General features: G+C 48.3%; 1 protein-coding gene across 17 annotated transcripts in view; it reads left to right on the top strand.

Annotated features, from left to right (window-relative positions):
* The window catches only part of NRXN3 (neurexin 3), a 1,566,790-nt gene that overhangs the window by 54,941 nt on the left and 1,496,781 nt on the right, over window positions 1-15,068 (top strand). For all 17 annotated transcript variants that reach the window (XR_012919693.1, XM_020286124.2, XM_076003826.1 and 14 more), the window contains exon 2: window positions 13,294-14,689. Coding sequence is in view for 16 of the 17 variants with exons in the window: in XM_020286124.2 (XP_020141713.1) it covers window positions 13,978-14,689 (712 nt within the window). In the remaining variant the exon portion in view is untranslated. The remainder of the gene's footprint in view (window positions 1-13,293; window positions 14,690-15,068) is intronic.

Genomic DNA, 15,068 nt, shown 5'->3' with positions numbered 1-15,068 from the left:
TTCGTCTTGTTACCCTCACCTTTTTGCATATATTAAAAAGACTTATCTAACCTGGAATAACAAATGTCCATCATGGCTTAGCAGGAGGATGGCATTACAGAGTATTTTAAAAAAAGAGATGCAGTTTTGTTACCTTTCAAGCATAGCACATTTTTTTTTTTTAAAGCTAAGATATAAATAGGTACTGATAAGGAAAGTGGGAAAACTAATGCAAAATTTCAGGTTGTATTAGTCTTGATTGTATAATAATGTATCATAAACAGAGGACCATAAACATTCCAGAATTATGAGGGAGCCCCAAAGTTGAAGCCATGGTAATAGAATAGTTAATTTTTTGAGTCTTAGGTTTGAAAAACATACTGTTTTTTATTTAAAAAATTTTAAAGTCTCTTTACTGTTAAGAAAACCTAAAACTTTGTAAAGAAAGATGTAGCTGGAACTTTCTACCTTTTGAGGATAATGAAAACTACATTTGAATTATTTTCATTCTGGATTAGCAGCCAGAGTCTGGCATAGGTGGGTCCATTGTGTGCCATCCAAATACACTTACTTACCATGAGATGAACCCTGTTGCAACTCTTGGGTGGGTGGTACCACCCTAGACTGTTGGGTTAAGAAGGATTCTGAGGCTCCATATGGGCTCAATATTATGGTATCATGATTGACAAGTGAAGTGTGCTAGGGACATGTGAAGGGAAGATTCATGTATTTACCTCCCTTATCTAACGGATCACAGAGGCAGTGATATAACGCTAATCAGTGTGATATAATGGTAAGAACATGAGACTTATTGTTCAAATGCTTGAATTTAAGATTTGATTCCATCATTTACTGGTTCTATGGCCCTAACCAACCATTTTCTGTCCCTAGGCTTCAGTTTCTTCATAGGTAAAAGGGAGTTGAAAAAAATTAACACTCTGTTATGGAGGTGAGATGAAAGTTACTCTATACACATTAGTGCCTACTGTTTTAATAAGACTTGTGAGATCACTGCTGTATGTACTTAGTTTCTATTTGTTTGCTCTGTGTATGCAGCATGCGATGGTTTCCATGCATATTGTCTGTTTCCCATCCTCAGCTCACAATACATGGTAGCCTCACTGGCTCAATGACTTGGGACAACACCTGGGTCAGGCTGTCACCAGAGTCCCATCTTTTTTGTCCTCTGTGGTGATGTCCTCCAGAATAGACAGTGACACTGAAACAGATGAGGTTGAACCACATCCTGGGGTATGTTAAGTGCTCATGGTAAATTTGGAGTGAAGGACTTGGACTTTCTTTCCTTAGCTGCCCCAGGATTAGGGCTCTGGAATTCAGGGGTCCTCAAACTTTTTAAACAGGGGGCCAGTTCACTGTCCCTCGGACCATTGGAGAGTGCGGCTCACATTCCACACATGCGCACTGTGGGCCCGGGACGAGTTGGCTGCTAAGCAGGACAGGCAGCGGTGGCAAAAACACCCGGGGGGCCGGATAAATGTCCTCGGTGGGCCGCATGTGGCCTGGGGGCTGTAGTTTGAGGACGCCTAGATCCTCCTAGAGCTAAAACCCTGGTCAGAATAACTGGGATGACAGTTCTATTCTGGGTGTCTCATCCTCTAGGAGGTGAGCTTGGGCATGTTCTTGTGGTGAAGGAGCAAGTGGAAAATTTGTCTCAAGCTTGTGTCTCTGTCATTTTTACTAATGTCCCATTCAGCCAAAGAAGGTCACATGTCTGAGCTTAGTGTCAAGCGCTGGGCACAGTAAGGCTAAATTGCAAAGGTATGGAGATGGGGAAGAGTGAAGAATTTGGGCCATTAATATAATCAAACTACCATACAACATTATGGATGAGATTCCCACAATATGCTCTGCAAGTTGCTAATGTTTTCCCTGCCCTGGGAGGGTCCCAGAGCGCCCCTAGCTGTGTCTTTTCATTGCCACCTTCCTTCTTTTCTTTCTGCCTCCTGTGTTTCTGCCTCCCCACAGGACCGAGGATGAGGGTTAGGAACGATGTACACCTTGTAGGGGTTGGCAGTGGGGGACAGGGTCAGTGGGCATCTGGGGGTGTTGCAACAGATGGTGTCACTGGGTCACTGTGCCCTGTCCAGCTCTCCTTGGCCACTGACGGGGATGCTAGGTTCATCTGACCACAGTGCTTTTCCAACTTAGATCTGTTTCCTCTGGTCACCTCTGTCTCTCAGGTGGTGACTTCCTGAGCAAAGCGCAGAGCTGAGTTCTGGTTGTTTGATGGAAGGACCTGCATCTCCTGTTCTCAGTTCCAAGGCAATGGATAGGAGGGGGGCACGTGGAGGAGCACAGCTTCCCCACACACTTATAGAAGGAAAGGAGGCTGGAGGGGGGCTAACTGGTACCCCAGAGCTGTTTTAGGCAGAGGAGATGCTGGGGTGGGGACCTATAGGAGAGGGAGTGAGCCACGAGAAGGTTTGAGGAAGGGCATTGGAGGCAGCAGGAATGGTAGTTGTTAAGACTCTGGGGTTGGAATGCCCTTAGTGATCCTGAAAACACCAAGGAGGCGGGAAATGTCTGGGGCACAGCAAACACAGGGAACAGGTGTTGTAGGTGACATCAGAGAGGCAGCCAGGGGCCAGGCCATGCAGGGTCTTGTAGACTGCAGGGAGGACTTTGGGTTTCATTCTGAGGATGTCAAAAATCACTGGAGGCTTTTGAGTAAAGGAGTGCTGACTTCAATTTGAAAAGGTCACTCTGACTGCTGTGTGGAGAATGTTCCATATGGAGCAAAGGTGGGAAGCAGGGAGCGCTGTTGTCAGGATAGCATGTCATCCAGGAGAGAAAGAAACATTGGTGCAGGCGACTTGATCAGAGTGTAGCTGAAGCTGTCCCCTCTGAGGTCTTGGGTTTCAGGGCCAAACCTGGAATGTCCTGTCAAAGGGTCAGGAAACCCTGGGGACCCTGAAGATGGAAAAGGAGAGATGAGGATTGGGTGGGGACAGGGAATAAACTCTGGAGCCAGACCTCATTCTGCCATTTGTTCATTCATTCATTGAAAGTATAATTTCCATGTTCTCTTTTTCCCAGAGGACAGATTTTCTTCAGTCCTTCAGGACTCAGCTCCTTCCATGGGCTTTGGCGGAGGTCAGGGTTGGGGGTAGCACCTTGGGTGTAAATTGGGGTGATGGTGTTTGGTCCTTCCAGGCTTCACAAGAACCATTGCTGATTTCCTTGCTGTGAATGGAGCCACTTACATAGCAATGCAGCTCAGGAAGCATGGAGGCATTGCAGACGCTTGTTTCAGAAATGTCCCTGATGGCGGTGGCCTCTGCTATGTTCTGAATGATGAGCTTCTTAATGGCTTTGTCCTCGAGGGCAAAATTTGTTCAATGAGTAGGAGAAACACAGCCATGGCCCTTTTGGGCATGACAATTGTTTCTTTTTTTCATTGTCATCTTGGAAGCGAGGACGTGAGATCTGCCCCTTATAAGCATTGTGATTTGGGGAAAATTATTTCATCTTTCAGAGGCCTCAGTTTACCCGTCTCCAAAATGGGGATGATAATAGTTCCGACTTCATAGAATTTTTGTAAGCATTGAGCGACTTCACGTGTAACATACTTGGCATAGTGCCCTGTGCAGAGCAAGTGTGATGTGTTTGCTGTTGTTGAAAGCTCTGTGTACTGGGAGAGCTGTGTAGCAGTCTCTCCAGTGGCTTTTCACAATCACAGGTGGACCAAATTGCCATTGGCCTTGGCCCTGAGCACACTGATCCACACGGCCCCCTTCTCAAGAGGCTGCCCATCACCTGCTCCCGCCCCCAGGCTCAGTGCTCACCCCAATGTAACCCTTCCTGGAGATAGCACTGGGGCGGCACGATGTTGCCCCTGCTTCCTGCCCTCAAATTGCATTACCCTGCAGGAAGCGTGGTCTGCACCTCACACCTCCAAGGTGCACCGTGTGGACGGGGCTGTGCGGGGCCCGTGTTCACCCATGGTGAAGCTAGGGGCTGTCTGGTCTGGGTCTGCACAGCTCGGGTCTGTCCGGAGCCTCTCCCAGGCCATTCTGCTCTCCCCCTGCCAACTCTGGCACCTCTTGCTTCGTTAATGGAGCATTTGTCAAGTAATGGGAATAATTAGCACAGTGGGGGCTTTACTGTGTCCTGGAAAGAGAACAGAGAGAGCCCTCCCAGCAGCCCCAGACGTGATTACTGGACAGGCTTATTTTCCCTTGTCTGCGACTCTCTCCCCTTCTCTTGCATGTGTTTGATTTTTTTCCCTCTTTGTGTAGGGAGAGTTGGCTAGGAGAAAAGACTCGTAAATTGCACTCTTGCTGGGCTGGTGCTGGGGAAGCTGGATAAGATTGTCTTCTAGGGCTGAGTAATTTCCCTCTCCCCCTAGCCCCTTTGTGGGGGAAGATGGCTAAGCACCTAGTTCATTTCCCCCTCCCTTCCCCTCCCAATTGCCTCTCTCTCCCCAGCCCTCCCCTCTCCCCTTCCCCATCCCCTCATGTAAAGAACTCACTGGCTTTCAATTGAATCTTTTTTAATGCTCCCAAGAGGCGAGGATCTTGAAGGGTGATTATCTTCATTATAAATTATTAACTCTCCCAGCAGCCAGATGGCTTTCCAACCCATGGCTGGGAACTCCAGGCTGGGGAGGCCCGCTGGCTGGGAGCAGGGGGGATGAGAGAAGGGAGGAGGCTGAGCAGTGAATGACCAGGGCTTCTTGGGTTCCTGGTGGCCCCGGGGATACTAGAGAGCACGGCGCCTTGCGAGGCCTGCATCCTGTGGTCTGTGGGGAGAGTTTGTTGTCGTTGGTTTTTGCCCACTAGATAAGTCAGGGCTCCCCGGGGATGGGGTAGAGGTGGTAGGTGGAGAAGAGACAATGCCATGAGTTGCATTTGGTGTGAACCTTGAAGGTTGTGAAGGCATGGCATGAAGGCATTCCTTTACTTTGTATAGTCTTTGATGTCCATGTCCTGGTAGATGTGTTCATCGTTCTCCCCAATTTACAGGAGAAGAACACAAAATTGGATAGGTCACAGAGCTTTCCATATAGTTGCTTGGCCGATAGTGGCAAGTCAGCCCGGTAATGACTCCCAGTCTAGTGGTTTTTCCCCCACACCAGACTTCTCCCCCCAGTTGCAATGGGAGGGCCCTCAAGTTTCCACGCAAGTTCCTTTCTCCTGAGAAAAATTCCCTGTCCACAGCAGCTGAGTGTCATCCCTCATTCCTCTGAACTCTACTGCATTCCATGCATAGACCTGTTTAGCATTGGGCATACCAGCCCCAAAGGTGTCCTAACTCTTCTGGGTTATTCCCAGTGACTGGGAGCCCGTTTCATCTAGAGGTAGTCTTCCTGTAAGGTAGAGACAGAAATAGTCTTTGCAGAACTTCCATTCACTACACAAAATTCTATCTTGGAGGGCAGTGGAAAACCTGTGGGATCTTTCTTCCAATTTAAGAATGCTTCAGACTCCTGAAGGTAGTGCGCATGCCACTGCCAACCCAAACGCCCTGGTGCCTCCAAAGGGTCCCATATGCAGAGTCTCAGGTGGGACTCTTCACATTGTAACACTGGAATGAAATTGAAAAGAAGCCCTTCTATCCAGCTTACTCTCACTAAGCAGGCCAGATGAGACACCAATATTAGCCACACTGCTAGGATGAAATAAAGAGCATCAAGGACATCGGTGGACAGCAGCAACTAACATTTGTTTGCTACTCATCTGTGTGAGCACTGTTCTAAGGGCTTTGACTTGTACCATGTGCCTTACTATGGTAACTCATGTTATCATCTCCATGGTACAGATGAGGCAACTGAGGCACAGAGAGGATAAGTGACTTGCTCAAGGTCACACAGGCAGCAAGTGGTAGATTTGGGATTTGAACCCAGGAGGTCTGGCTCCAGAGCCCATGCCTTTAGTCACTACACTGTCCTGTCTCTGTGGGAGGGGCACTTATCCTAGCACCAGCGTTCTACTTTGGACCCTAGAGACTGACCACTACCACATCAAGCCCACACCCAGCCGAGTCTGCCTCTTACCCTGGTCCATCTCCTTGTGGTATTTAGCCTCATGTGTTTCCTCTCTACTAGCATGTGCTGTGCAGGGTTTGAGCTCCGTTTTATTTATCTTTATGTCTGGATCATGAGTGCTCCATAGTTAAAAAAAGTTAATGAAAAGAATTCGTTTCCATTCAATATCCTCTCTCAAAGAGTATGGCTCAGAACAAAAATTCAGTGACCAGCACCAGGCTGACACAGATGATTATCCCTTTTTTGTTATAGGTTATATTTCAATTAATACAGTCTAAAAATTGCATTTGGTTATCTGGCAGCCACATACACACACACACACACACACACACGCACACACACACGCATGCGTGCGTGCCATTATGTCTATTTCACTTCTCAATTCTTGCTTAGTACATACTTACAAATGCTACCTTCTGTCCTTATGGGTTGTTTATATTGGAGGATCAAGTTGAATAACTTTCCATTTGTCTCCATGTACTTTTGTCTTATTAGATATAGGTTGTAGTTTAAGACTGCCATGATCCCTTGGGATCCCGACAGTGTCATCTGGCACACGCACTAACTCTCATCTCAGTGTGAGTTCATCCGCAAATGTGACTGGTGAGCTCTCCCCATCTTCATCTGGGCTCTTGATGGAAATGAGGAATGAGGTAGGGCCTGGCCTCCCCCTAGGACCTCCCTCCCTCTGGGTTCACACCTTCTTCGAATGCTGTTGTTTAGCCTGTGACAAGCCTCCATGGTTCTACCCGTCTCGCTGTCCTCAATCATGAGAAGATCAGCGGAAGTCCATATGTAACTCCTGTGTATCTCTGCTGTAATAGATTAATGTTCTTGACAGAAAAGGAATTTAGGTTAGCCTGACACGACCACTTCTTAGTTCTTATGGAAAACTTAGTTTTTAGCCAAAATAAAAGTGTTATAGTTCAAGGTTAGAAAAAAAGTCTCTTCCTTTCTTTCCCCATCTCTGTTCCCTCAACTTCAAATGCTCTTGTCTACGTGTCACTTGACAGACCGGAATCGAGTCCCTGATGGGCGAGGGCTGGTGAGCCGTGGGTGGAGTACACTCGATGGCAGACTAGGAGCAGATCAGCAGCTTTCAGGGGAAGAAGAGAGGATAGAAGGAGGGTGGTGTTCTTAGACACGACAAAATTATGAAAGAGAGAACTGGGGTATGGAGTGGGCGAGATGAGAGAAGAATGGTGAGCTCTCTGTTGCAAAACCTCATGGATGTATGTCCCTATTTTTCTAGAAGAGAGGGTGGTTTTGACTTAGGGGGGAGGGAACTGTGAGTAGGAAATTCCATCCTGCAAACAGAAACCAGTAATACTTTTCTTGAAAACTCTTCTTCAGATGGTATAACAAAAGTAATAGATTAACATGTGTAAGTGTCAGGAAGTATATTAAGTTGCTTTATTGAAATATAAAATACATTTAGAAAAGTACATGCATCATAAGTGTGCAGCTCAGTCAATGCATTTTCATAAGCCGAGCACACTGCAACGTCACCCAGATCAAAAACCAGAATTCCTTTATCCCTTTGTCGTCTTCTAGTCACGGCCACTGTTCTGACATTTAACAGCATAATTTCACTGCTTTTATGCTTTATGTAAATGAAACATACAGGATGTGTTCTTCTGTGTCTTATTTCACTCAATGTTATGATTATGAGAGTCACCTGTGCTTCTTGCCTGAAGACCAGTCATTCTCAAAGCTGTATAGTATTTTGCATGAGTAAACTACAATTTACTTATCCATTCTACTGGGTGATTTTTCTAGGTTTTGGCCATTATGAATAGTGTTGCTATGAACATTCTCATGCGTGTCTTCAGTTGGACATCTGTAAGCATTTCTGTTGGTGTATACCTAGGAGGAGAATTGTCATGGGGTAAAAATGTTCAGCTTTAGTAGATACTGCCAACACAATTTTCCAAAAGCATTAATAGTTGTACTTCTGTACATTTTAAAATTTAATAAAGTTCAAAACTACTCTATGAGATTGGTATTACCATTCTCATTTTTTTTTTTTTTGGATAAACAAAGGCTCAACAGAGTTGCCCAAGGTTAAATAGCTATAGTAATGAGAGTATGGGTTTAAATCCAGCTCTGCCTGACTCCAAAGCCCATGTTCTTCATCACTACCCTGAAGTGCTTTCATAGCCTTGAGAGAATTCATGCCTTTCCCTCCCTCACTGCCTGCAGTGGAGCCTTTGCTGTTGTATTAAGCGAGAGAGCGCTGAGTGTGTGAGGCTGTCAGGAGGGGTGTGGTTTAGTTGAGGGAGCAAATTGCTGAGGCTGTTGTATAAGAATAAGCCTCCATCCATTTCCGTAGTACACAGGGCGACAGGATGCATGCCCATATCCTATGCCTCTGTCCAAGGCTCAGGGCTCAGGGTTGTGCAGAGCACTGCTGGTGAAGGTAAGATGTGAGCCTCGGGTTACAGAGAGTTCTTCCAGGTATGGGTGGCTATATGAGATGGAAGCTTCTGTTGATTTGTTAATGACAAGGTTTCTGCTGGTCCAATATTAAGAGTGTATAAGTCTGGTTTCTTGGTCACAACCCAACTCAATCTTACTTAAGAAAAAAAGTTTTGGTTCATGTAATGAAAATACCAGGATTCACTGGGCTTCAGGCCCAGCTAGATCAAGGTGTTAAAAGGATATCACTAGAAGTCTGCCTGTATCCATCTCTCAGCTCTGGTTTCTTCTTTGTTGTCTTCATTCTTAGACAAGATCATCTCCAATGGCGGAGATGGATCATATTCCACTGGTAACAGTGGTGTCCGTCACCAAGTTTGCACTTCACTCTAGTAGTTTGATGACATGGTGAGAAGAGAGAAGGTCCTTAACCCTATAATTCCAGTAAAATTCCCAGCATTAACTCTAATTTGACTCAGTTTGAGTGACAGGCCCATCCCTAAACTAATCGCTTTGGCCAGGAGATTGGAATTTCTTAATTGGCTGAACTGGGTCGTGTGATCTGGGATTGGGATGAACCCCACCTGAATGACATGGGCAGAGACTGGCAGTGAAAATCATTTTCCTGCAAAGTGGGGCAAGGGGTGCAGTGAATGAAGGGCAAAGCCAGCAGAGCGCCATCCCACTAGAGAGATGTGCCAGGCCTGGCGTGGGCAGGCAATGAGAAGGTCCTAGAGGGAAAAGTGGCAAGTCCAGCCTGTGGACTGTGGCTTCATCATGACTTCCAACACCGAACCCGGTTCTAGACACGGTCCAACTTCCTCTTGAGTCTGTCTTGAGCTCAGCTAAAACCGCATGACAATTGGAAAAGTGAGCAAAGAAACTGGAAGGAGGGGTGGGCAGGCAGCCGGACCTTCTGAGCCCCCTTTGTGGCAAAGAGCCCAGATGGCAGAGTGGTGTGACCCCCCCACCCCCACCCCACGGCAACCCAGCAGCCGGCTCGGGAGACATTTGCAGAGATGTTAACCCCACATAAAAAAGTGTGCCATTCGATAATTATGCAAATTCGCTGGCAATTAGATAATGTCACTCACTGTCCCTTTCTTGCTTGATTCCCACACACCAGACTAGTGCTCTGAGCTTTTACACCACCCCAGGCCCTCTGTGCGGGCTCCCGGGCAAACCACCTGTGAGCGCGGGGCAGCCTGTGCCCTCCTGGGGCTCAAGAGAGGGTGGTGGTTTGCTAGCAGGTAAGCAGACTCCATGGCCCCCACTTTCCCATTTCTTGAGCCCAGCATGCCCCCCCAGAGGGCTAAAGAAGCTGAAGGAAAATGCCAGAGGCAGTTGGCTGGTCTGTGATATTTCATGTAAGGTCAGCTCTAGCTTTGGGTCATTTTGGCAATTTCCCAGAGGCCACGGGAATGTGGCCAAGACCAGGAAAGAAACGGAAGGGCTCTAGGAGAGAGTGTGGGTCGACCATGGGATGTCAAGTCTAGATGGCCCCGGTTCCGGATGACCGCTCCTGCGATCGGGTTCTGCCTGTGCCCGTGGGACAGAAAGCTTGGTTTTCCCCATCAGCCTTGTCGATCCCTCACGATGCAGGGCAGGGACGCTGGTATCCACAGTGCTGGTCTGGGCTGGAGGAGAAGGACAGGGTCAGCAGGGAGGGGCTTGGCCAGGCGGGAGGCAGTGGCCACCCCAAAGCCGGCCGGCCGGTGCCGTGCTCTCCTCTCAGCCGGGAATGTTTGGGGCAGCACGGTTTTCAGTTCAGGGGTTTCCCCAGGCCACTAAGCGTGTGCTGCTTTGCCACGTGGGGTCGTCTGAGGTTGGCATCCAGAGAAGCGTGGAGGCTCAGGATTGCTGTCGCTGTGTCAAGTGGGGTCGTATGGAGGCCACTGCATGGCACAGAATCAAATGATCCACGGGAAAGGTCTACAGCTTCTGCTCTTACTGTTCATTCCCTCGCAAGTATTTCCTGAGCTCCTGCTCCATGACTGAAGCAGCCGCCGCCTCCAGGGAGCCCCCACCAAGCAGTCGGGTTGCGGAGGCTGGGCTCTTAATCACGGTGCTTTACTGTCTCTAGCACACGTGTCCCCACTAGTCCGTGAGGCCCACGAGGATGAGAGGTCTGATTCTGCTTTGATCCAGTAGTGCCGGGAATGAATTGCAGTCAGCCAACAGTGGAATTGAAGGGTTTCCTCTCTCCCGAGTTGCTGCCTTTTGGCTCGGTTGGTGCGCTGCGCATCATGTGACGATCACATCCTTAGAAACTGTGCCACATCTCGCGCGCGACCCAGCCTCCTGTTTTCTACCTCGGGCTTCATGTCTTCCGCTCACTCTGCTCTAATGGCACCTGCGTCCCGCTGTTCTTCAAATATGCCAGCCTGCTTGCTCCAGCCTTGACACTTTTGCATTGGTTGTTACTTCTGGAACATTCTTGACCCAGATATTTACGTGGCTAATTCCCTCCCCCTCTTTCAAGTCTTGTCTTTTTTTTTTTTTTTTCAATTTTTTATTTATTTATTTTTTTGGAGACAGAGTCTTGCTTTGTTGCCCAGGCTAGAGTGAGTGCCCTGGCGTCAGCCTAGCTCACAGCAACCTCAAACTCCTGGGCTCAAGCAATCCTGCTGCCTCAGCCTCCCAAGTAGCTGGGACTACAGGCATGTGCCACCTTGCCCAGCTAATTTTTTCTATATATATTAGTTGGCCAATTAATTTCTTTCTATTTATAGTGGAGACGGGGTCTCCCTCTTGCTCAGGCTGGTTTTGAACTCCTGAGCTTGGAGCAATCTGCCCACCTCGGCCTCCCAGAGTGCTAGGATTATAGGCGTGAACCACCTCAAGTCTTTTCTTAAACATCACCTTCTCAAAGACACTGATTTGTGGTGTTTGCCTTTTGTTGGGGTGTGATACTCCTAGCCTAGTGGATTTCATGCTACCAAAGTGGCATCGGCCAGCTCAAAAGTTTTGGAAATTTTAGCAGTTGGCTCTCATGAGCCTATGTGAGTTGGCACCAGGACACTCCCGTGTCCGTGTTCCAGCTGAGCAGCCCTTGAACCACTGGCGATACCCATGCCACACTTTAGGGGACACTGCATGGATAGTGGATAAAAGCTTTTAAAGGACAAAGGCTTTGCTTATGATGGATTTAATCAGCCTCTTGTTGATCAGATTTGTTTGTTCACTGGGAATAGGTGTTTGTTCCTGGTTAAGGAACGGCATCTTCCTCTTCGAAGCAAGGGTAATAACTAGCTTTGCCGATGTGGCTTAAAAAAAAAAATAGTGGATAGTAATGTTCTGATGGAGACCATGGTGAATTACCAAATATGCCAAATAAGCAGCCACTTGCCCAGCTCTTAGAAATTACACTCACTGCTCTCTCTGAACAGAGAGCTCAGGTGGGTGGGTCAGAGTCTGCCCTCAGAAACCAGGCTGGACGCTGTTGCATTTCTGACCATTTCTAACCATTAAAAAATACATGTCATGGCCGGGCGCTGTGGCTCACGCCTGTAATCCTAGCTCTTGGGAGGCCGAGGCGGGCGGATTGCTCAAGGTCAGGAGTTCAAAACCAGCCTGAGCAAGAGCGAGACCCCGTCTCTACTATAAATAGAAAGAAATTAATTGGCCAACTGATATATATAAAAAAAAATTAGCCGGGCATGGTGGCACATGCCTGTAGTCCCAGCTACTCGGGAGGCTGAGGCAGAAGGATCACTCGAGCCCAGGAGTTTGAGGTTGCTGTGAGCTAGGCTGACGCCACGGCACTCACTCTAGCCTGGACAACAAAGTGAGACTCTGTCGCAAAAAAAAAAAAAAAAAAAAAAAAAAAAATACATGTCATATATCCTAGGCCTTTGGCATTTCTTGACTACTCAGTTGTCATACATTCTGCAGTTTTCATATATTTTTTGTTAGTATTTGTTTTTTTTTTTTAATATATTGCCCTCACTCCACAGACATTCACACACTCACACACATGCAGGCGCATGCTAGTAGCCCTTCTTTCCATTCCTTACCATTCCAGAAATCAGAAAGGAAGAAACCTAGTATTTATTGGTCACCTGCTACATATACAGCCTCATACTGGGGTCTTCTAATACCCAATCTCATTTAATCCTCTCCTTAATCTTGGAAAGAGGCTATTATTTTCTTTACAAATGAGGAAATAGAAGTTCAAATAGGTTAAGAAATTTTCTCAAAGTTCTCCATTCAGGAATTAGAAATTTTTTCAAAGTTTGTCAAAGTTTTCAAAGTTCCCCATACAGGAACTAGGGTTCAAACTCAGCTTTTTTTTTTTTTCCTTTAAGACCTCAAAGCTCATATTTTTTTCTATAACAACTTTTCCCCAATATCAGTAAGAGAGTGAGTTGTTTGTTCATTACTCACCTTCTAATTTATTTGCACTGATTTTTATAAATTTCTTTAAAAAATGTAAGGGTAGGAATCTGTGTTAGACCTTTTACAAATGAGTTGTCAAACTGAAAAAGAAAGAAAAAAAGTAATGTCATTTTCATGTCTTTTAATAGGTAAATAAGTAAAAAATTGTGTGTGGGTATTTGAGTATGTAATATATTAGTACTCGTGTCAAAAATACATTTTGGCTGTGTAACCAGCTGATACAAATGTTATAAAAACGTGCTGATTTCACACTATTTTTGCATATGGAAAAATGGGATGCATCATGAGGAGTGGGGCTCAAGGTCCTGCAATGGCTCTGGGAGAACCCAGGCCCTCCCTCCTGTCCACTAAGCGCTGTAGGAATCACTAGAGTAGCTTGGCTTGGAGTCAGCACGCCATCAATACTTGTGAAATAGGATGCCATATTTCCCTGATCTATGGCCCTAATCTTCCTGTCCTTCTCTCCTTCCTCCCTCCCCTTCTTCCTGCAGGTCTGTTCTCTGGAGTCCTAAGAAGCGAGTTATGGGCGGCACTGCCTCTGGCCACACCATGAGACCTGAGTCTGCTTCCGCTCTGCCCTGGGCCCTGCTTCGTATGAGCACTGGGCGTCTGGCTGGCCCCTTCCCCACGGCCCGCTGCTGCTAGGAGGTAGAACTTCAGGACTGGTCCTTGGCCTGATTCTACCTTTCACCTGCTCACCTCCTGTGCAGCGCACCCAAACCCAGCCCCCTCCCTGGCCTCCCTGGCTGGGGGTGCTCGGGGGTCCCTCGGGAGGAGCGCGGTGCTGAAGGCTTCCTCCCACCCTCACGCACCTTCTCCTCCTCGAATCAAGGCCTCCGGATCCACATGGATAGCTGAGATCTTTTCTTGGAGAAAGACACTCTTCTCTTCTCTCTAACCCCTCCTGATTTCCCACCTGATTTTCCCCCTCTTCTGCTGGCCTTGTCTTTTTCCTCTGCCTCTTTACTGAATATCTTGCTTGTGTGCCCACCTGGGGCTCTTTCCCTTTTCTCCTCCCCTCCTCCCAGTATTTGTGTGTGCGCCTCCTCCCTCGTGTGTGCTCTGTGTCCCCCCTCTCCGTCTTGTCTTGCTCTCGCCCTTCCACTGCCCAGGGAGATCCTCCCCGAGGGCTGTTCCCTGGCCTGCCTGCTCCTTCCGGGCTCCACCCAGCAGCCATGATGAGCTTCACTCTCCCCTCGGTTTTCTTCACCCTGAAGGTGAGCATTGTGCTGGGGTCCCTGCTGGGCCTCTGCCTGGGCCTGGAGTTCATGGGCCTCCCCAACCAGTGGGCCCGCTACCTCCGCTGGGACGCCAGCACGCGCAGCGACCTGAGCTTCCAGTTCAAGACCAACGTCTCCACCGGGCTGCTGCTCTACCTGGACGACGGCGGCGTCTGTGACTTCCTCTGCCTCTCCCTGGTGGACGGCCGCGTCCAGCTCCGCTTCAGCATGGACTGCGCCGAGACTGCCGTGTTGTCCAACAAACAGGTGAACGACAGCAGCTGGCACTTCCTCATGGTGAGCCGCGACCGCCTGCGCACCGTGCTGATGCTCGACGGCGAGGGCCAGTCTGGGGAGCTGCAGGCCCAGCGGCCCCACATGGATGTGGTCAGCGACTTGTTCCTCGGTGGAGTCCCCGCTGACATACGACCTTCTGCCCTGACCCTCGATGGAGTACAGGCCATGCCCGGCTTCACGGGATTAATCCTGGATCTCAAGTACGGCAACTCGGAGCCTCGGCTTCTGGGGAGCCAGGGTGTCCAGCTGGATTCTGAGGGACCCTGCGGTGAGCGTCCCTGTGAAAACGGTGGGATCTGCTTCCTCCTGGATGGCCACCCCACCTGTGACTGTTCTACCACTGGCTATGGTGGCAAGCTCTGCTCGGAAGGTAAGGCCCTCTCCCCATCCCTTCTCTTGCCAGAAACCCACCTACTGGATGGGGTGAGGGCCAAGATTCCTGATAGGAACCAGCTCCATAGTGAGAGAATCTTTAGCCACATGCTAGAAAGGGCCCCTTTCCCTGAGGACGTGGTGGAAACCCTTTGCTTGCTCTCAGTGGAAAATCTGTCAGATCTCAGCAGGAAAAGAATTCTGGCTACTCAACCGTGGGCTCTGTCCTCAACTCAAAGGGTCATATGGGGTCAACTGAAGAGTCTGTGCCCCAGCTTGGTCCCTTCCACTGCAGCACAGTTTAGCAGGGTCAGCAGAGGGCAGATGGAAATTGGCAAAGTGGCTATCTCTATCCCTCTTGACCCCTTGAGACATAG

This window comes from Microcebus murinus, chromosome 6, assembly GCF_040939455.1.
Source record: "Microcebus murinus isolate Inina chromosome 6, M.murinus_Inina_mat1.0, whole genome shotgun sequence".
NCBI lineage: Eukaryota > Metazoa > Chordata > Mammalia > Primates > Cheirogaleidae > Microcebus > Microcebus murinus.
Note: the sequence above shows the minus strand (reverse complement) of the source record. Positions and strands in the feature narration are given on the sequence as shown.